Here is a 22,263-nt window from a genome sequence, read left to right as displayed (position 1 = left end):
TGAACTGTACATGAGATAGTGTTTTTACTATGCCAAGGAAGGAAGAAGCTGTTGAGAAGGTACCTGTGGGAGTCAGCTGGCTTGTAACAGACACAAGTTTTAAGTCCTGGAAAGCTGATTGAAAGAAGGTTACCTAAAAATGGTAGAGTTATAGTAGAAACATTGACTGTAGACCTGAGAAATGGATGGAAACTAGTAAAATTATTAAAGAACTGTGCTCTGGAGTTACATAGACATCAATACATCTTTTGTACATGTCTGGTATAAATCCAAGTTAGGAACAAAAGAAACACACTTCTTCCCAGCCAATGAAGATGTGTCCCCCCCCGTTCTCAGTCATCATAACCTTAGACCTTCTAATAGTGGTCTGTTTACTATTCCAAGAGCAAAGCATAAAAGAAGTGGCGAGGTCACCTTTCCCCGTTACGTTCCTAAAATCTGGGAACACTTTACTGATCGAGATATATACCAGGATAACACCATGGAAAATTAAAAACAAAAAAAAAAAAAAAATTTCTAACAACCCACTTTTTTTTAATTGGTCTTTTTCACAACTACATTTTAGTTCTATTATTAATAGATGATGCATGCGCAGATATATAAAATTCTTAATGGATTTCCAAGCATTATGAACCTTTATTTTTCTGTGGGCATCGTTTGTGCTACAACTGCCGCTGCCACCTGATCAAAGTGCTGGGCAGCGGCTTGTGACGTTGGGACAGAAGCAGACACTACAGCTGTTGACCAAACCCTTTGCATTAAAATCTCCAAGAACAAAGCTTAAAACACAATAAGGAAAGACTTAATTACATTTATGTTAGGTAGAATACCCAGTGGGGGACTGGGTGGTCTTTTGGCCTTGGAACCCTTGCAGCTTTTTTGTTTTTTATTCTTTCCAGCATCTTGCCCTTGGAGTTTGTTTTTTTTTTTTCTGTCCTCCCCAGCTATTTGACCACAGCATCGGGCTTATAAAAATGAATCTACAGTACATATAAGGACTCTACTTTTTCTGGTACCTGTTTATCGATGTTATGTAAACGTGTTTGGAATTTGTTCTTCTCTTTGGAGAATCCTTGGGTACTGCTGGTCTGACCTTGTGTCGGAGTCCCAAAATGAGACACACTACCTGCATTGTTATGACACTATGGCCATGTGGTGCGATTCCCCCCCGAGGATGATCCTCATTGTTGAGGACCACATCGGCTGGACCGGGCCAAGGGGATGCCCACCTAACACCTGGCTGCAGCAGACATATGGTGATTTCCGGAGTGGGGGACTGGACCGTGTGTCTGCCTTTTGCTACCTGGGATCCCAAGCTGTTTTTGGTGTGTGGGCCGCACCACTGCATGCTCCCTAAACTAATCTAGCATTTTTGGTATGACAATTTAATCCTTTTTATTTTTCTCTATTTCTAATTAGGTTTCCTTTTCTTGTTTCTTTGACATCTTATAAAGCACGTTGCGCTACATCCTTTGTATGAAAATGCGCTTTAGATACAAACGTTTCATACTCGACTTGGGCCTCGTGTCTTCTGGCAACTTAAGTCCCAATATGAAATAAAGATCAACGGCCTGTATATTCTTTATACTGTCTCGTTCTTGGCACAGTTATTTGACCATTACTGTTGTGTTCCTCAGCCTCAGTTTAGATAGCAACCGTACAACTCAGTTATTTGTTTTATTTGGGACTTTGTGCTACATTACATAAAGCAAAAGAAGAGCCATTTGGACAGACGGACAGACACGCATACGCGCGCGCGCACACACACACACACAGCATGTTAAATACACTCATAATAGAACTGCTTCAAGCTGCACAGCACTGATGCATCCAACACTGAATTTAAGTGAATAAATGAGGAAACCACTAGTTAATGAACTCCGCTACCCGTGCCCACCCCAGATCCTCGAGAGAGAGAGAGAGCGAGCGAGAGATAACGCACAGATAAGGGGGCAGGGGCTCAAAACTGGAATCAGTACATTGGGAAGGGGAGCCTCATCATCACCAAAGCACGACAATAAAAGTTGCACAAACAGCCCTGAAATTAAAACTAAAAAGACTAGAGCTCTGGAATGGTTTGATGGCAAGGGCACAAGGCCCGGTGACAATAGGGCACCATTTATGTCCAAGAGAGATGTACAGCCGGGTGGGCTGGATCCCTCTATTTGCCCCACACCGGGCTGTAGTGTACACTTCCCAGTAACTGAATGGCAGCAAGTGAACCCTTTCTAGAAAAGCTGCAGTGAGCTCTCGAGAAATAAAAGGATCTTGCCAGACTGGGGCTGACTCCAGCATGGCATCCCACTTAGGCCAGGGTGGCTGTCTTTTCTTCTGGGGTCTCCTCCAGAAGCTGGAGCAGTAGTTCATGTAAAGGCTTGATTACAGCTGCATATCCAGAAGGGGTGAGGTGCAGAAAATCAAACATGTCGTGGTGGGAGATGGTGCCATCGGAATGAACAAAGCTGGAGCCCACATCCAGAAACTGAGCTGTTCCAAGTCGTGGGAGAGCCGTACGCAGAGAGGCATTCACTCGGGCGTTCTTCTCTCTCAGTGGGTTTGGTCCCTCTCCTCGTGGCAGCAAGCCCTAAAAGAAAAAGAGTGTATTTCAATGACGAACTGCCGACCACTACGACTAGCCAATTTTTGCAGTATGGTAACTTATCATGAGCAAGACAGGGCAAAAGTGTTTAAAATATTTGATTATGTATTAAAAATTGCCAGTTCGGTCCCTACAACTGGCTCACTTGGGGCCTGTGAGCAAGTGACTGATCCCCCTCTATTGTTATTATAGAAATAAGAAAACAACTGTATACCACCATAGTGGTCTGTGAACTGGTTTGGTTAAATAAATTAATTCAAACCCAACACTTTCCAATTAACCAATGAGGGCTGAAGTTCCTTCTGGGGCAAAAAGAAGTGTCACACTTTTAAACCAAAATAAAGACCAGCTCAGTCTGTGTGAGGTATGAATCAAAATGGCACACGCTGTACCCTGTAGACCAGGGGTCTCCAACCTTTTTTTTCCCAATGAGAGCTTCTTTTACAAAATGAAAATGGCAGAGAGCTACTCATGTGTTCTAACGTTTATTCTCATAGCTTATTTCAACCCAAACAAACTGAAGAAGCTTGTTTTGCCTGAACATTTACAAAATGTTGGTGTCCACAACTCACATTTTGCATTAAAACATCACAAAAAATATTTAGTTCACCAGCAAGTTCATTTTGTATGTGTGTATGCATTTTCTAGTGTATCTCACACCATTGAATTAAAACACGAATGCTGTCAAAACAAAACAATGCAATTCCAAATCCATAGATATGACTTCTTCATTTGTCATTTTGTCACTTGTCACTGTGTCACTTTATTCACAGGTCTAGTTGCAAGTGTGATGTGTTTTTTAGTTCGTCAGATGAATGGCACGGAGGTGTCTGGTGGAGTGAAGCCACTCAGGTTCACTCTTATGGAGTCATTGAAAGGTTCGTCTTGTTCTGAACTTTGCTTTGTTTGGGTCTCCATACCTCTGTGAGTCTGACATGAATGTCATGAAATCAGACATTTTCAGAGCTGCTTGGTGAAGATTCTTAGAGTTATCAGGCTCTACTAAGCTCCAGAAATGCTGAGAATGCTGTTGAGACTTTAACTGCACATTATTTTGAAGGTTTACTAATATATAATATATCAAATCCAATGTCTCTCTGTCTGTACATTTGTGTTTGAAAGTTTATGAACCCTTTAGAATTTTCTATATTTCTGCATAAATATGACCTAAAACATCATCAGATTTTCACTCAAGTCCTAAAAGTAGATAAAGAGAAACCAGTTAAACAAATGAGACAAAAATATTATACTTGGTCATTTATTTATTAAGGAAAATGATCGAATATTACATATTTGTGAGTGGCAAAAGTCTGTGAACCTTTACTTTCAGTATCTGGTGTGACCCCCCCCCTTGCAGCAATAACTGCAACTAAACGTTTCTGGTGACTGTTGATTAGTCCTGCACACCGGCTTGGAGGAATTTTAGCCCATTCCTCCGTACAGAACAGCTTCAACTCTGGGATGTTGGTGGGTTTCCTCACATTAACTGCTCTCTTCAGGTCCTTCCACAACATTTCGATTGCATTAAGGTCAGGACTTTGATTTGGCCATTCCAAAACATTAACTTTATTCTTCTTTAACCATTCTTTGGTAGAAAGACTTGTGTGCTTAGGGTCGTTGTTTTGCTGCATGACCCACCCTCTCTCTTGAGATGCAGTTCATGGACAGATGTCCTGACATTTTCCTTTAGAATTCTCTGATATAATTCAGAATTCATTGTTCCATCAATGAAGGCAAGCCGACCTGGCCCAGAAAAACAGGCCCAAACCATGATACTACCACCACCATGTTTCACAGATGGGATAAGGTTCTTATGCTGGAATGCAGTATTTTCCTTTCTCCAAACATAACACTTTTCATTTAAACCAAAAAGTTCTATTTTGGAATCATACGTCCACAAAACATTCTTCCAATAGCCTTCTGGTTTGTCCATGTGATCTTTAGCAAACTGCAGACGAGCAGCAATGTTTTTTTTTGGAGAGTAGTGGCTTTCTCCTTGCAACCCTGCCATGCACACCATTGTTGTTCAGTGTTCTCCTGATGGTGGACTCATGAACATGAACATTAGCCAATGTGAGAGAGGCCTTCAGTTGCTTAGAAGTTACCCTGGGGTCCTTTGTGACCTCGCCGACTATTACACGTCTTGCTCTTGGACTGATCTTTGTTGGTCGACCACTCCTGGGAAGGGTAACAATAGTCTTGAATTTCATCCATTTGTACACAATCTGTCTGACTGTGGATTGGTGGAGTCCAAACTCTTCAGAGATGGTTTTGTAACCTTTTCCAGCCTGATGAGCATCAACAACTCTTTTTCTGAGGTCATCAGAACTCTCCTTTATTTGTGCCATGATACACTTCCACAAACATGTGTTGTGAAGAGCAGACTTTGATAGATCCCTGTTCTTTAAATAACACAGGGTGCCCACTCACACCTGATTGTCATCCCATTGATTGAAAACACCTGACTCGAATTTCACCTTCAAACTAACTGCTGCTAATCCTAGAGGTTCACATACTTTTGCCACTCACAAATATGTAATATTCGATAATTTTCCTCAATAAATAAATGACCAAGTATAATATTTTTGTCTCATTTGTTTAACTGGTTTCTCTTTATCTACTTTTAGGACTTGAGTGAAAATCTGATGATGTTTTAGGTCATACTTATGCAGAAATATAGAAAATTCTAAAGGGTTCACAAACTTTCAAGCACAACTGTATGTCTGTCTGTCTGCTTTAAACAAGAGAACTACTTGACGGATTTAGATTGGGTTTTCTTTCTATAATTTGCTTGAATATTCCGGTTGATTCTGCGACTTCTCTCATTTTGCTATGTATCAGAGTTCGCTTGTGGTACCGATTGATTTGCACAAATCCGAGATCGGGGTGGGGAGGGCCCTCCTCACTCACTTGCCAGCTTCGGGGTGTGTACCTCAACTCCGCGAATTAGAGAACAATCAAATACAACTTTGTTTGATATTTAAAATAAATTGTTACTTAGGTTTTGATGAGTTTAAGTCCGGATATTCTCTTAAGTGTGTGCCACATTGAAAGCTAGATAGATTGCAATTCAGATTGTGGATCGTGATTGTGTGTTAAAAGCATTGTGATATGATTTTTTAGAAAGATCGCCCACCCCTAATTTGACTAATCAAGTTTTCAAATTTATGTAGGATTCATTAGCCCTTTGGCAAGCTACTTGGAAAGGGGTTGTGAGCTACCGACATGTTGGAGACCCCTACTGTATATAAACCTGCCAGGAAGTTATCCTTACACAATGGGAGGTTAACAAAGAGAAAAAGTCCAAATTAGAGAGACAGAGAGATAGACTTTGGGTGTGGAAATAGAAATTTGCAAATCATAAGATGGGACAGTGAAAAAAGGAGTTTCAGCAGATGAAGAGGAGGATAACAGCAGCTTACCAGTACAACCACCTTCGCCTGTGGTTGGAGTTTGTTTACTAAATGGATGATAGCCTGGATGCCCCCCGCAATCTGCTCTGCTGTATGTTCATAATTGTTCGTTCCTATCCAGAGCACAACAACCTAAAAAGAAAGACAAGTCACAATATGTTTAGTGGGCAGTTGGTTGGCTGCCATCTGTGTGATCTTATTCCACACTCTTACCTTAGGCTTGATGTTCTCAAGTTCTCCATGTGTCAGTCTCCACAATACGTGGCAAGTTGTATCACCCCCAATTCCAAAATTTAGAGCATGAAGTGGAGAAAATAGCTCCCGCCAAATCTGGAATAACCCAGAGAAGAAGAAAACGAAATCAAAATAAAGTGACAACACTGGTCTTTAACAGGCTTAGTCTGGACATCATTACCAGATCCAGTCCCATATTGATGAAACAAAAACTGTGTTCTCATCATGAAATTAAATTGCATATACTTCAAGCACACCAAGTTTCATAACCTGTTTAATCCAAAGTTAGGGGAAAATATAAAATAAAAAAATGAAAGCACAAATATGAATCTAACAGAAGGGTACCCATTCAAGTTGTACATGGTTTGATATATGACCCCCCCCCTTTCGAATTACAATGACTTGCTTCTCTACGGTTTTCCTTAAAATAACAGAAGGGTCATGCTAAGCTGTCAAACTGTAATTTGCTCCTGCTTTTCTTGTAAGCTCTCCTTGCTTTTTATTTTTTGAAGAAATTAGACACCTCTGCCTCTACTTGCCCAAGTGATTATGGTATCTCACTACTCAGCTGAAAAGGAAAGTCCACTTAGGTTTAGGGCTCTGGTTCTCTCCAGGCCTCTCCCTAGATCTGTTTCTATAGCTCCAAACATGAACCTCAATTTTAAGTTGATAGTGACTCAATGTCTCTGTCTTACATTTAAAAGTATTTTTTCCTGCATTTATTATCTAAAATTGATTATTGTGAAGTTTTGCTCTGCTGTCACAGACTGAACTCTATTGCTTTAATTTCTGTTTGGGATGATTTCACTGTTCATTTACATGGTACATATTTCATTATTTGTTAAAGGGAAACATCACTCTTTGTGATATATGGACTTGAAATAAGTAAATTTTGGGCAGATGGAGAGATATTTATTGATAACCTAAATACTTAAATATTAATTTTCAAAGGCACCCAAAATGAGCCTAAATCTCACAGATTCACTAGCCTGTTAAATATGGGCATCATTTTAAAAAAAAAAAAAACGTTTAAAGGTTAAGTTTGATATTTTTCAAGTTAAAGTATTTTGACTCCAAGGCTGAGGATCTGCGCTGGTATCTGGAAGATTGTCGGGTCAAATCCCATTAATGTCAGATGGGATCCTGCTCCGTTGGGCCCTTGAGCGAAGCCATTAAACCTAAAAATTGCTCCAGGTGGTGCTGTACAATACCTGACCCTGCGCTCTGACCTGCAAAGTTCACGCAGGAATGGATGGATGGAAGACAGAAAGATGTGAAAGACACGATAGAGAGCAAAGGCACTATATGATAGATAGGTACATAAACAGATATGTAAGGCACTATATGATAGACAGATAGATATGAAAGGCACTATATGATAGACAGATAGATATGAAAGGCACTATATGATAGATAGATATGAAAGGCACTATATGATAGATAGATAGATAGATAGATAGATAGATAGATAGATAGATAGATAGATAGATAGATAGATAGATAGATATGAAAGGCAAATCTTAGTTCAGTAAAAATAAAAAGGAAATGATGGACGACAACACACCTTACAAAATATTAAAAAAATTGCAATATTCTAACATGGTGACTCAATATTGTCACTATGTACTATTGTACTGTGATGCCATCAGCAATTCCCAGCCCAATGCTTAACACATCTAATCTTTTTAATCCTACAATTACTTGTTAATATTGCATTACTGCCTAGGCTTGCACAGATGATTTTGAAGTTGTGATATACTCCCAAGCTTAAGTGCAGGACTATATTGCAAGTTTGTTTGTTCAGTAAGGAGACTTTCCTTATTTTCTTCCTTCATCCACTGTAATGATCCCCTTGTAGATTTGCCGTGGTCTTGGGTGATTGTAAAAAACGCAATGTTCCATATAAGGGACGTCTCTACCGCAGTGGTTCCCAAACTCGGTCCTCAGGACCCCCACTGTGTCTGCAGGTTTTTTTCCAGCCAAATTCACAATTCGTGACAATAATCGATCTCATTTATTTAGATGGTCTTTTTTTCTCTTCTCCTATTCTTTCTTTAGAAAAGCACAGCAGTATGATTTTTACATGTATAAGGCACTTAGAAATATTTCTACTTGTGCTTTAAACGCTTACCTCTCTTTTGTTGTTATTCTATTGTTTTGTTATTTTTTGTGCAGTTCGCACCCTTCATTATATCCTAATAACGATAATTAGAACAAGCAGAACTGACAGCCAGGTAAACAACACTGAATGATGAAAGGCTGCAATAACTTTAGCGTCAGACCCGCTATTTAGTAGATAATAAATTTAAAAATCAGCATACCTGGAAAATCAGGCTGAAAATCGTTAAAAAGTTAAAAAAAAAAAAATCTATCCCCTTATAAGTCAGTCAGTCAGTCATTGTCCAACCCACTATATCCTAACTGCAGGGTCACGAGGGTCTGCTGGAGCCAATCCCAGCCAGCACAGGGCGCAAGGCAGGAAACAAATCCCAGGCAGGGCGCCAGCCCACCGCAGGACACACACACACACACCAAGTACACACTAAGGACAATTTAGGATCCTGCATGTCTTTGGACTGTGGGAGGAAACCCACGCAGACACGGGGAGAACATGCAAACTCCATGCAGGGATGACCTGGGAAGCAAACCCAGGTCTCTTTACTGTGAGGCAGCAGCAGCACTACCACTGTGCTTAGTACATTTTAATAAAAATTTACCAAAAGTAGTTTTGTTATTTCTCCACTGATTCCAAAACACAGAAAGTGGGGAATAACAACTCACTTCATTGGGCTAGGAGTCCGATTAAAAACAGAAGTTGGATGGAACAAAAACCTGCAGCCACAGGGGGTCCCAGGACTGAGTTTGGGAAGCACTGCTCTACCGTCTATATAAAACTAAGGTTCAATGTTAGTAACTGAAAGTATTGGAATGAAAATAGTACTTTTGGGTTTCTTGTTACTTTTTTACTGACTTTAATGCTCTTAATATAATTGAATACATCTTTGTGAATCGAGCCACTTACTTTTCCTCATGTTTAGCAGTGCTTTTAATTGGCTGAAACTAGTAATTAAATTGAACACATAAACAGCTCTGATGTAAACAAACTAAACACAGAGTCCAACGTGTCATGTGTAAAGAAGCATTTTGGCCCCATGGTCCGGGTCACCCATTAGTTACCGCACTCAAGACCTGGCTGTGTTGTTAAAAACACATCACTCAGCAGACGGCAGACATGTCACCTTTGCCTGGCAGTGAGGAGTCTGGAAGTGTTTCCGCAAGCACAGTAAATAATCTGAACCTTGTTCATGGAGCAGTGCGCAAAACCTGCATCTCTAAAATGTTTACTTAAAAATGAAATATTTCGGTCAAGAAATTATCTCGATTTGTTCTGCTGTCAACTTGCAGAAATTATGTTGCTTCAGCAATTGCATCATGTTAAGTACAAGAGGAAATAAAATATATTGATTTAACAAAGAAACCAAATGACTTACTTCAGTAAAATGAATCAATGTACTCACTGCTACTGCATTTACTTAAATACACTGAGGAGCACCATAAAACACGAGTTCTTTTAAGACAAAAGTGACACACCACAGCCCTAGTCTTTGACCCAAGACTCAATCTATGCTGAAATATGAGATGACGATCAAATAATCAATAACAATGTACTGTATTATTGACTGGATCCCCAGCGTAAGCATCCTGGCCGTTGGGGGAATCCAAGTTTCGGTCTGGCAGGGGCTGAACGAAGCCAGGGATCGGGAGGCCACCAGACCAGTCGAGTGAAGAAAGTCAGCTGCAGGTAGGGTGACTCCCCTGGTGTGCATAGCCTGATGGTTCGAGAGCTCCCTAGAAGCCAGATGGGAGCATGGAGCTGAACCCGCATCGTCAAAATTTCACAGAGCAGTGCTTTAAATATGGATGTTCCCAAAAAAAAAAAAAATTACATTTAAAATAAAGAAGTTAAAAAAAAAAATCAAGACTGTCTTTTTGCCAGTGCAAATCTACCACATGGCGTTTAGGTGCCCTCTTTTATACTTGCAGGGGGCAGGATAAAGAGCAGCATTTTTTACTAGTAGAACTTTTAAATAAAATGCACCCACACTAAAAGTCACACACTGATATACCACTTACTCCGACATTTCTAAATGCATAGAACAAAAATTTGTCCACATTGTCAACTTTGAAACATTTTGTGAGTGGTAAGCGCTGGAAAAAAAAAAAAAAAAAAAAAAAAAGATAGTAAATGGATACTTACGGGAGCTGGGATTAGAAAGCATCTTATATACCGTAGAAACATCTACGCGTGTCTGTCTGTCTGGCCAGCCCAGAAGTGAGAGGTGGAGCCGGGGTAAGAGCTCCGCCTCTGAGGAAACAGACAGCCTGATTAACTAATAACACAAGTGAGGCGAGCACATAGGCAAAACGAAACCTCAGACGATGGACAAAGTCGCTTAGCTGCTAACATTGGCAAAACGGTATCCCTTTTACTTTTTCTCCCACCGCGAATACACAAGCGAGGCAAGCACGTCAGCAAAGCGAAGCCTCAGAAGAAAGACAAAGTCACTTAGCCGCTAATACACAAGCTAGGCGAGCACATCAGCAAAATGAAACCTCCGAAGAAAAACAAAGTCACTTAGCCGATAACATCGGAAAAACTGTATCCCTTTTACTTTTCCTCCCACTGCTAATACACAAATGATGAGAGCACGTCAGCAAAACTAATCCTCCTAGGAGATGCACAGAGTCGTTCCTTTCAATTATCAGACATCTCTACATTTCAGTTTTTTTTCCCTGACGATTTCAATAGTTTCTAGGACCCTGGGCTTTTCACAGCTAGTATTATTATACATGGCGATGTTATTACAAGTTTTCAATCAAAAGAAATGTGAACTCCACCCATAATGCAGCTCCCCAGATAACAACAACTTGGTGGTTCCTAACCAAATAATCAGAGCATGCACGATTTGGCAGGCTATGGACGCTACACCTACACCAGCAGAAGACATGCTGCTGACAATGATTAGATATTCTGTGGCGACAAACATTTCCTTGGATTAAACGTCACTACAGAGCACACGTTTTTTCTAAGTATTGCTGGCTGATCATGGTGCCAGAGAGCAGCAGTCAGTGCGCTTACATTTATTTGCTTATATGCTTATATCCAAAGCGACTTAACAAAAGAGGTCAACATAATCGTGTAAACACCTGTCGATGGGGGTCAAGTGTGACATGAAAAGGGTGCAAAATTTGAGGATTGCAAGTGAAGAGCGGAAAACAAAATACAAGCGAGACACACTGTGTGGACCCTTAGCAAGTCACGTGACCTGCTTGTGCTCCAATTGGAAAAATCGAAAGAAATGTAACCAACATTATCATAAATGTCGCAAATCACCTTGGATAAAGGCCTCAGCCAGCAATATAAAAGTAAACGCACGTAAAATTCCTCGAGTTACAAAACCTAACAGCTAATTTCAGTCAGACAGAATCTCGCCAAACAAGAGTCTTCAGATGCTAGATAGATAGATATCTTTATTGTCATTATGCATACACATAATGAAATTTTTTGTTGGTAGGACTCAGCTTCAAGGCAGAATACTTAAAATACACAATACACTATAAATAATAAAATAAAAATAATAAGTATAAAAGGCAGCAGCAATACAACATCAAGTCCAGACTTTTCCTGAGGTAGTACGCCTGCAGAGACCAGTGATCTGTGTGCGTGGGTCTGCAGAGGAGGAATACGAATGAGTGTGTTTGATTACGAGGGAAAGTTCATGTGCATGTCTACAGGGGGACAGGTTAGGGGTAGATGTATGTGTGTGCATCAGCAGGGGCCGATGGACTTCACAGCTCTGGAGAAAAAGCTGTCTTTCAGTCTGCTGGTACGTGTTATGGTTTCTGTATCGCTTTCCCGAAGGCAGTGGTACAAACAGTCCATTTCCCAGATGAGTGAGCTCCGCAGCTATACATTCGGTCCTCTTCTGCACCCTTCCAGCATATACAGAGTCCAGGTCTAGGAGAGGACTTCCCATGATCCCCTGTGCTGTTTTCACCACCTGTGCCAATTCCTTCCTGTCCTGTGCAGCTGCCATACCACACTATCATACTGTGACAGAGCATTATTTCTATAGTGGATCTGTAGAAGTTTGTGAGCAGCCGAGAGGAGAATCCAGCATGTCTCATCTTCCTGAGGAAGAAGAGTCTTTGTTGGGCCTTCTTTACCAGGCAAGATGTGTTCAAAGACCAGGTCAGATCCGATGTGACGTGGATACCCAAGAACTTGATATTGTCCACACACATTACAGCCTCCTCATGTATGAATATAGGAACATGTTCTGTTCTTCTGGACCTCCTATAGTCCACAATGACCTCTTTGGTCTTGCTGGTGTTCAAGATGAGGTTCTTAAAAATATCTGATGTGTTTACATGCTCATCAATAACCCGGTTACTCACAGAAACCTGGTTTCTAAAATACCATGTCAACCCTTATCCCAGTTAGAGGTTCAGGTTATTGGCCTCTGAGAAACCCACACGCATACATTCCTCCGCAATGGCCATGTAAACCTTTAACTGTGTTACTGTTAAGAATTTTGTAGTCTGTGTATTTCTGTTGCCCTCCATTAGTGTTGCTCTGCACGGGATTACAGCTGCCACTTGTTGAAGTAATCTCCCGAAATATTTGTCTCTGGTAATTTATTTTGCGGACATTATTACTTCCTCTGGCTGAAATAATTGTCTCAATATTTTAGAAACTGCTAGATTTATGAGCATGAGCTGAATGTACAGTACTAAATTCAACAATCTCGAGAGCAGTAGGGCAACATGTTAAAAGTAACACACATTATGTAGTCCGGTTGTTTTGTTTTTTTTAATGACCTAATGCAATACTTATCTTACTGAAGTAAAAAATACCTGTGTTATTACTCCAGCAGCACTGGGTGCAAAGGCAAGAAGCACACAAGCAGGTACGCCGGTTTTTTGCAGGGCTCAGCCACACAGCCAAGCAGAAAAGTGTGCACGGTCTGCAATGTAGGAAACAGAAACCTACAAATAAAGCACCAATTTGACTATGCATACCTATAAAATACAAGAAAATGATCGTAGGCGTTAAGCTTACTTTTGGATTCATGGCGGCCGATGATGACATTTAACTGTTATTTTGTGCAGTTTAAAGACTTTGGAGCGTTTTGACAAAGGAGAACTCCAGAAGATTGCTTGCCCACGTAGATATGGATTTTTAAACAAAAAACAGTTTTCTGTCTTTACCCGGTTATACACTTTAATCCAGTTATGTTTGTGCATGTAAATGTGCTGAATGTGTTGCACATTGACCAGACATACAATTTACGAATTTCCTTGTACTCTTTACATATCACAGTAAACTTGAAATTGAAACCACACTCTATGTCATAGGTTGCTATTGATTACTAATACAGCTACTAGAACACATCAATGGACAGTCCGAAAGAGAAAAATCTAAATTTGTGGCTAGAAATATTTTACTTGGAAGACCACAGTGGATTTTTTTTTTTTTTTTTTTATTGCTGCAAGCTTTGCTCCAACAAGGTATGATAAACTGTAACTGAACTCGGAAACTTTAACTGCAGATGTTTCATAAAGAGTAGCGCTGTGAGATGTTGTTTCAACATTCTGATACTTTCATGAATTTGTATGAGCATATGCACAATCTTTCATTTTATTTTCTCTATGAATCAATCACATTACAATCTTAGCTTAGAATCACTGGACAATTGGTGACCTAATCGCAGGTAGGAAGTATCGATACCAAGGAAACTGGACACTGCCTAGGTAAGCAATCCTGACAGGTTAAGGAGCTTGCACATATGTTCAGTGGTTCAAGCTTTTGGCACAGGCTGCCCATCACCAGTTACCCAATTATCTTTAAGTAACCTCACAGGGCCCAAAGCCCCATATGATGGATTTGGCATAAAGGACAGATTGCCTGAGGCTATAGAGAGACCACTGTCCATGTGAACATTAAATTTACTGTGCATGCATCAGCCAGACTTCAGAGTCGAGACAAGCTCCCTTCTTTCTTTTAAATGGCACAGATGTTTTCTTTGGTGCTGTTCTTCACCTTTAATATTCTGAGAGAACGTACCATCTAGGTCAGTGTTTCCCAACCTCGGACCCGTGGACCCCCTGTGGTTACAGGTTTTTGTTCCAACCAGATTCCTAATCAATGACAACACCTGATAACACTGATCTCATTTAATTGGCTGGTATTATTTTTCTTTTATTCTACATTCAGAAAAGCACAGCAGCATGATTTTCACATTTATAAGACATTTAGAAATATTTGCTTTTGCTATAGATTTACAGTAAATGCTTAACTCTCTTTTGTCGATTTCATTTTGCCATTTCTCTGTGCAGTTTTTTCCCCTTCATTGTATCTTATTAATGACAATTAAAAATGAGCAGACATGCTGGCAAACAACACTGAATAATCAAAGGCTGCAACTACTTTAGCATCAGACCCACTAATTAGTAAATAATGGATTAATTAAACAATTAGAACACCTAGAAAAGCAGAATGAAAATCAAGATGAAAATATTGTTAAAAAGAAAAAAATACATTATTCCCATATAACTGCTTGCTTGCTTGGTTGGTAGGTAGTACGTGCATGCGTGCGTGTATGTACACTGCCTGGCCAAAAAAAAAAAGGTCACACTCTAATATTTCGTTGGACCGCCTTTAGCTTTGATTATGGCACGCATTCGCTGTGGCATTGTTTCGATAAGCTTCTGCAATGTCACAAGATTTAGTTCCATCCAGTGTTGAATTAATTTTTCACCAAGATCTTGCATGATGGGTGCATCACTTCATCTGCCTCTCTTCTTATCCTGATGCGCCTATCACTCTGGAACAGGGTAAATCTGGACTCATCAGACCACATGACCTTCTTCCATTGCTCCAGAATCCAATCTTTATGCTCCCTAGCAAATTGAAGCCTTTTTTTCCAGTTTGCCTCACTGATTAGTGGTTTTCTTATGGCTGCACAGCTGTTCAGTCCCAATCCCTTGAGTTCCCTTCGCATTGTGCATGTGGAAATGCTCTTACTTTCACTATTAAACATAGATCTGAGTTCTACTGTTGTTTTTCTTCGATTTGATTTCACCAAACGTTTAAGTGATCGCCGATCACGATCATTCAGGATTTTTTTTCCGGCCACATTTCTTCCTCGAAGACGATGGGTCCCCACTATCCTTCCATGTTTTTAATAATGCGTTGGACAGTTCTTAACCCAATTTTAGTAGCTTCTGCAAAATCCTTAGATGTTTTCTCTGCTTGATGCATGCCAATGATTTGACCCTGCTCAAACAGATTAACATCTTTTCCACGGACCACGAGATGTGTCTTTCGACATGGTTGTTTAAGAAATGAGAAGCAACTCATTGCACCAGTTGGGGTTAAATAACTTGTTGCCAGCTGAAAGATAATCGCCCATGCAGTAATTATCCAATAGGAGGCTTGTACCTATTTGCTTAGTTAAATCCTGGTGGCGACTTTTTTTTTTGGCCAGGCAGTGTATGTATGTATGTATATTTACCAAACTTAATTTTCTAATTTCTATATTGAAATTGGGAAATAACACATCACTTAATTAGCCCAGGAGTCCAATTAAAAACAGAAGCTAGCAGGAACAAAAACCTGTAGCCACAGGACTGAGGTTGGGGAACACTGGTCTAGGTTTTTTGACTTTAAAACATTGGTGTATTTTTATTATTAGACTTTAAAACCAAACATTGCTGTTAATTTATATTTAATTCAAAATTTTACATCATTTATTTTCTGCTGTTGTTATCCTATGTTAATAAATACTGCTCAGCTTTTAAAAGTTTTTACACTTTGCACATTCTGAGTAACTGAAGTAATTACGTATTTACAGGGCACCTGGGATGGGACGCCTTCAACAGCGAGAAGCACAAAAAGGAATAACATAATGTTAGTAAGTACGTCAGCCTCCACTGTCTAAGGACCACCTGTGTGGAAGGCTCAAGCCAAGGTTAGCAGGTCCCGATTTGTGTACTGAGGAGTGAAAAGGCGTGAAGGCATCACTCATGATTAGTACGTAAGGGGATTGTAAGTGTATGCATCTCTCTTTCTAAATAAGTGTGATAAGCTTAGGGTTCTTGACCGTAGGCCAATCCATAACAAACTTACCCCACACTGACACAGCTACACTCTTAAGGTGTTTTCACACTCAACAGTCCATTTACTTTGTGATAAATCAGGGGAGGATTTGTTACTTTGTCTCAAATTGCAGTCAGATCGGGTGCATTTCACACTGCAAGCCTTCAAGTGAACTACACAGATAAATCAACATCCCCTGCGTGTGTCGTGCACTTCTTTCACTGGGCAGAAACTTTTCTTCCACAGGAAAACATATATCAAAAAATATCATAGAGGGTCAACAATACTTGTGTTTGCACAGCATCTCATTTTCCATACTTATTTGGTTAATTTACCAAACAGCTCAGTGAGCAAAAACACCTATTTTTGAACAAGAGGACAAATATTTGAAAATTATGCGCTACTATGTATAGTACAAAAGAGAAATAAATAGGCGAGTATAAAACAGAAGGCAAGGCATACACTGATGACCTTCAGTTTTAGGACAGCAGACGTATCCAGTGAGATTCATGTTGATGCTGACTAGTTTACTCTCCAGTAGCCACCGTAGGAACGTAACCTCAAATCACGTCTGCTGTATTAATACTTATAAAATGTTAATTTTGGAATGTCTGATTAACATTTACTGCATATATTAAAGGAAGTGTGCCTCTATATCTTCATTGTGTCCAAAAAGCGATCATATTGAGAGGACGCCCCACCTGTATGGACCACTTTCGTAGTGTAAGATTTGAGGGTTTGATTGTCGATCTCACAAGACACTGCAATTTGTTTCTCGCCGTCTCTGTATCTATTTTCATCAACCAGTCAAGCGAGGTCCTCTGCTTCTTCTTGATCACTCAGGTCTACTGACGAATGGCATCTGGTGATGCCACCTCTGCACAGTAACAGATCTCAATCCAGACTCTTTTCGTGAGTAGCTCCGGGCTGGTGGAATAGGCTGGCCACCCCCATTCAAAATTCTGACACCCTAAGTAATCGGGTTTACATGCACACACAAAACCAGGATAAGGAGAGTAATCTGGATAAGGCAGAAACCTAGTTTCTTAAAAACCTACGTTTACAAGTGCAAGCACCAAAAAAAAAAAAAAAAAAAAAAAAAAGGTTACTGTACATATTCATGTATAAGTTGGGTCTTAAAACCCAAAAAATCGATCATAAAATCAGACCCCGACTTATATGCCTGTTCAAAAATACGACACTTAATTTTTTTTTTTCTACATCTTCTTGCTCCCTCCAATCTCGCATCAGTTTCTCAGGCACATCGAATTTTGTTGCAGCACCAGCGCAGTTACCAATTTCTTTCGCCACTTCAACGACTTTCAATTTAAAATCAGCTCTATATTTTCTTCTGATCAAACGCTCCATTGTAGAGAAGGTACGCTCTTACGCTAAAGGTGTCCGAGGGTGTGAGATACAAAAAACACAAAACAGTGCAAATGTTGCTTCAGAATAGTTCGGGTATTACCGTGTGGTCACGTAGGCACAATAAATAGAAAAAATAAAAAGGCCGTGTTCTCCGTGGTTACGCTCTCTGGTGGGCGTTAGCATATCATAATCTCTTGGACCAATAGCGGGAGTTTTCAGCATTCAACTTATACAACTGATATTATAAAATACCTGAAATTATACGGTAAAAATCAAGCCCCGATTTATATGCGGGAGAACTTAAACGCGATTATATATGGTAAATGTCATCATCAGCCACAGTGAATCCGAAAACAGGCATTAAGTCTTTTTGTGTGTGTGTAATAAATACATTTACTTCTTCATGTGTTAAGAAGGAAATATTCATCCATCCCCTTTTTGCATCTTTAACCACAGCCACTGATAATTCGCAGAATGAACACTGGCCATTGTGTCACCCAATCACATTGTTTCAGCATATCTATAGCAAATAGCTGGATTACAACTAAACTGATGGTCAATTTAGATGTTTCTGTTACCAGATTGCACTGTACAGCCGAATCCTGCAAAGTAAGTGTGCTTCATGCTTTACACCCAGAGCTGCTGGGAAAATAATAACGCAGGTATTTTTACTTCAATAAAATAAAGTATTGCATTAGGTTACTCGTTACTTTAAAAGGTAATCTGACTATGTAACACAAGTTACTTTTAACACACTAACCCAGGCACTGCTCCCAAGATTGTGCTGCAGAGCTTAGCACTTTATGCTCTGCTCATCAAATAAAGTTAGCGGTTTCTGAAATATTAAAGCAGGTTATTTCAAATGGGGGAAGAAAAAATTGGATCGCTCGAGCCTTTACTTCAGGAAGTTTTTTTTTGTGGGTGCTTTGACCTTCTCCTACCTGCGGCTGTTGAAAGGGACTGCAAAGCAAATATGTGCACAGATTACAAAATCCTGTTACCCCAATAAGGGGTTGTATCCATCATAATAAAAGGATAAGTGTCTGTCTGGTTGCTATGTCTCTGTCATTTCCATAGATGGCACATCACAAACATTAACACTGCTCCCCATACAAAATGGCATATAACAGAGACATAGGCATTGTCTTTGTTACCATTGATGTCCACATTGATTACTTAGAATTACGTTCAATTCGTCTCAGACAGGTAAAGGCCAAATAACCAGGTTACTTGCAGGGAAATCTGTGTGTGTTAACCTGGTTTCTCTAACCTGAATAAATGTTTAAATGGCAATTTAGAAACCAGGTTTCTGCGAATAATTAAGTTACTAAAGCACATATGTAACTGCACTAAATATGTTTAAGAAGCATCTGAAGACTCAAGTTTGGCAAGTTTCTTTCTAACTGACTTTAACGGTTAGGTTTTGTAACTTAGAAATTCTAACTCACTTGTAATTATGTTCTAAGCTCTTCACTTGTGACGATCAAGTTTTGCACCCTTGTCCTGTAACACTTTTTCCCCCCAAACAGTCCCCCTGAAAGACGTTTACTCGATTACATTGACTTCTTTTGTAAGACGGTTTGGATAAAAGCATCTACTAAGCAAATAAATGTAAAATGTAAATGAATGTACACCTTTTTTGTTTTCTTCTTTCTACTGCTGTTCATCTGAAAGCATGAGAGGCTGTGAGCCTGAAGCAGGTGGGCTTGCTCCAACTGACTGGTAATTTTGCCAGTATTTTTACATTTGTACCTAGGTGTGTATTTATTTTTACCTTTTTGTTGTTTTTAATACTCCATGCTAACCCTCCACTCATTATCCTATGACTGAGATTCCCTTATTATCGGCAGCAAACATTTAACAAGACTACCACAACGTGTACAACTTCACCCAGAATGCACAGTTCACATACTGTTAGATCTGTCCCCTGTCAGATCACATTCATACCTCATTCGAGCCACCCTATGGTTCACTTGGTACAACTTCGAGACCACCCGTTCCAAACAGTTTTGGTACAGTTGTTATAGTCTGCACCAGATTGCGATTGGTAGGTTGACATCTACATAAAGGATTGGGGAAATCACACCATAAGTGGACATGCAACAAATGAAGTAGGTGTGAAAAAAGCTTTACAGCTACTCTTTAAATGTAAAGCCATACAAGATTCCAGGTCCCAGACAGTTGGAGGCCACAAGACATTTAACTAGATCATTCCACTACTACACACCGCTAAATCAGGCAGTGAACAGGACACCCATATCAGATCTGGTTGCATTCCTGGACAGTTTTAAAATTTAAAACCCACTGTAGATAGCTTTCATTAAAATATGGCAGATTCCGAACTAACGCTAAAGAGCCTTTCTTCTGGGCGTGTAAAGCCTCGCGCGCAGCAGTCAAGGGGTCAGTGAATTTGGTGCCAGGCGTGTTGTAGTTGACAGGGAGCGGCAGCACATTGTACGGCACATCTCCGAGGGTACAGCGCGGACTCCACACCTTGCTCCGCCTACTGGCCTATATGATACGGTGTAATATTTTGGCAGCTTTCCTATTGGCACGTTCCATCCTTACACCGAGGGGATGGTCCTGTCGCGTGTACCTGAGAGTAGCTCTACATCTCACCTCATACTGGTGCAACAACTGGACCATGGAGTCTCCTACAAACAGCACTTCAGGCTCCTTATCTTTGCATTCAAGAACGAACCGGTTGTGCTGCAAAGCAAAAAGAAAAAAAAATAAACAGAAAAGGAAAGGACCGTTAGCAAGTGAGATACAGAAGAATCTTCTGCTCTTAGCTTCCCCACGGTCTTGCCTCACCTGAGACATCCACCTGCCGTCTCCCTGCACGTCCTCCGCCGGCAGGGCCAGCGCAGCGGGGTTCTCCTCGTCCGTGCTTGTACTCATGTCCAGCAACGGTTCCCGCAGAGACAAGAAAGACGATCACCACGCCCGAGTTCCGCTTCAGTTGTAGACCGCAAACTCAACTACACTCTGCGGCCCTGCAGGCTCCCAAGGGCGGACTCGTTATCTCAAGACCCTCTTAGTGTTTGTTTGAAGGCTGCAGCCCTTCACTTCCGCTCCGCACTGCCAATCGTAATGTGACACCGGAAGTTCCGCCTCCTCTCGGCACTTCATCCCCCGATGTCTTAACGACTAGCAGGATAAATTCCGAGCCCAAAAACTGCACAACGGTTTGGTGGGGATATCAGAGGCTATAGATCCTTAACATTTGTTTCGTTTAATTTTAAGGAATGTACAAGAATAATACCGTTAAGCCCCTGATCTTTGTATCTATCCTATTTGATTCAGCCCCGGGCATAACGCGAAAGGCCAAGGGAAATCCGTCACCCCGCTCTTCGAAATTGCATAGATGATCGCGCAACTTCAAGTAGACACCACCCCCTCCCGCCCCCTTCGATTTTTTTTAGTCGAGTAAGATTGCGCAAAAAAAAAAAAAACTGAGAGGAGGCTAAGACCCTGAACACTGCAAATCCCAACAATGCGCATGCTCAAAGTCCGCCTAATGGCACTAAAAAGCAGCCCAATAAATTACGTATTTTCCTTTTAACCAAAATAAACAATTAAAAAAACAGTGGAAGAAAACAAAGACATACACAGAAAATCTCATATGCAATGAGTAAATATGCAAGTCCTACCATTTTTAACACATTCCCAATACATTAAACACTGTCAACTTTACTGAATGATACTCAGATTTGATGTGGGGTGGCCTGTCTTGGAGGGCCAATTTAGCACCTGCCAACAACCTGCTCACACACAATCAAATATTATATTGTGCTGGTGCCAAGTGTCAGAATGGATCTTTTACAATTTACATGGCCTTAAAAGTACCGCTTGCTGTTGCCACACATTTTGTTTGTAACATTGTAGGCTTGATGTTTTTATAGGTACCCCTGCCGCTGGTAATGCAATTCCTACTCATTTGTGACTGATGCAGCTTGTCAGTACCATTACACAGCTCTCCCTTTGAAGTCGCTGTTCCTAGGAACCCCTTCCAACTTATTGAAATGCAATGCTTTGGAATGGGAGGGTGGGTTTCATTTATTCTGTGGTCATATGGCCAATGACAAAAAGGGTCTTGAGCACTTATTTCATTGATAGGTGGCATAGCAGGGATGTTGAGTGCTGCATTGTCATACAGTGTAGCCTAGGTGTTCAAGATTGCACTTCTGTGTGGAGATCTGTCTGATCTGTGTGGAGATTTGACGGTGTCCACAACACTCCAGGTCATCTCAGCCTTTGAGACTCTCCCTCCATTTCTTCTCTGTACCACCGCTACAATCTTCTGCCTTGTCCTTTTCCTGCATGTTCTCCCCCTGAATGGTGACTGGTCTCAAAGGTACCTTGGCATGACCCGAGGTCCACCACCAGCTCTTTTGTCTTTCTGATGTTGAGTTAGAGGTTGTTCCCCTTGCACCACAAGACAAAGTTCTCCACACTCACTCTGTACTCTGACAGATCTCCATTAT

General features: G+C 40.6%; 1 protein-coding gene across 1 annotated transcript; it reads right to left on the bottom strand.

Moving 5' to 3' along the window:
• Nucleotides 1-1,658: 1,658 nt before the first annotated feature.
• On the bottom strand, nt 1,659-20,957 carry pafah1b2 (platelet-activating factor acetylhydrolase 1b, catalytic subunit 2). Its single transcript, XM_028808504.2, has 5 exons — nt 20,591-20,957; nt 20,396-20,485; nt 6,226-6,342; nt 6,022-6,144; nt 1,659-2,584 (listed from the first exon to the last, which is right to left on the bottom strand). Exons 1-5 carry the CDS (start codon nt 20,675-20,677, stop codon nt 2,306-2,308), a joined length of 696 nt encoding a protein of 231 aa, XP_028664337.1. The 5' UTR covers nt 20,678-20,957; the 3' UTR covers nt 1,659-2,305.
• Nucleotides 20,958-22,263: the final 1,306 nt, after the last annotated feature.

The sequence above is a fragment of the Erpetoichthys calabaricus genome, chromosome 9 (genome assembly GCF_900747795.2).
Source record: "Erpetoichthys calabaricus chromosome 9, fErpCal1.3, whole genome shotgun sequence".
In the NCBI taxonomy this organism is placed as follows: Eukaryota; Metazoa; Chordata; class Cladistia; order Polypteriformes; family Polypteridae; genus Erpetoichthys; species Erpetoichthys calabaricus.
This window is presented reverse-complemented; position numbering and strand designations above follow the sequence as displayed.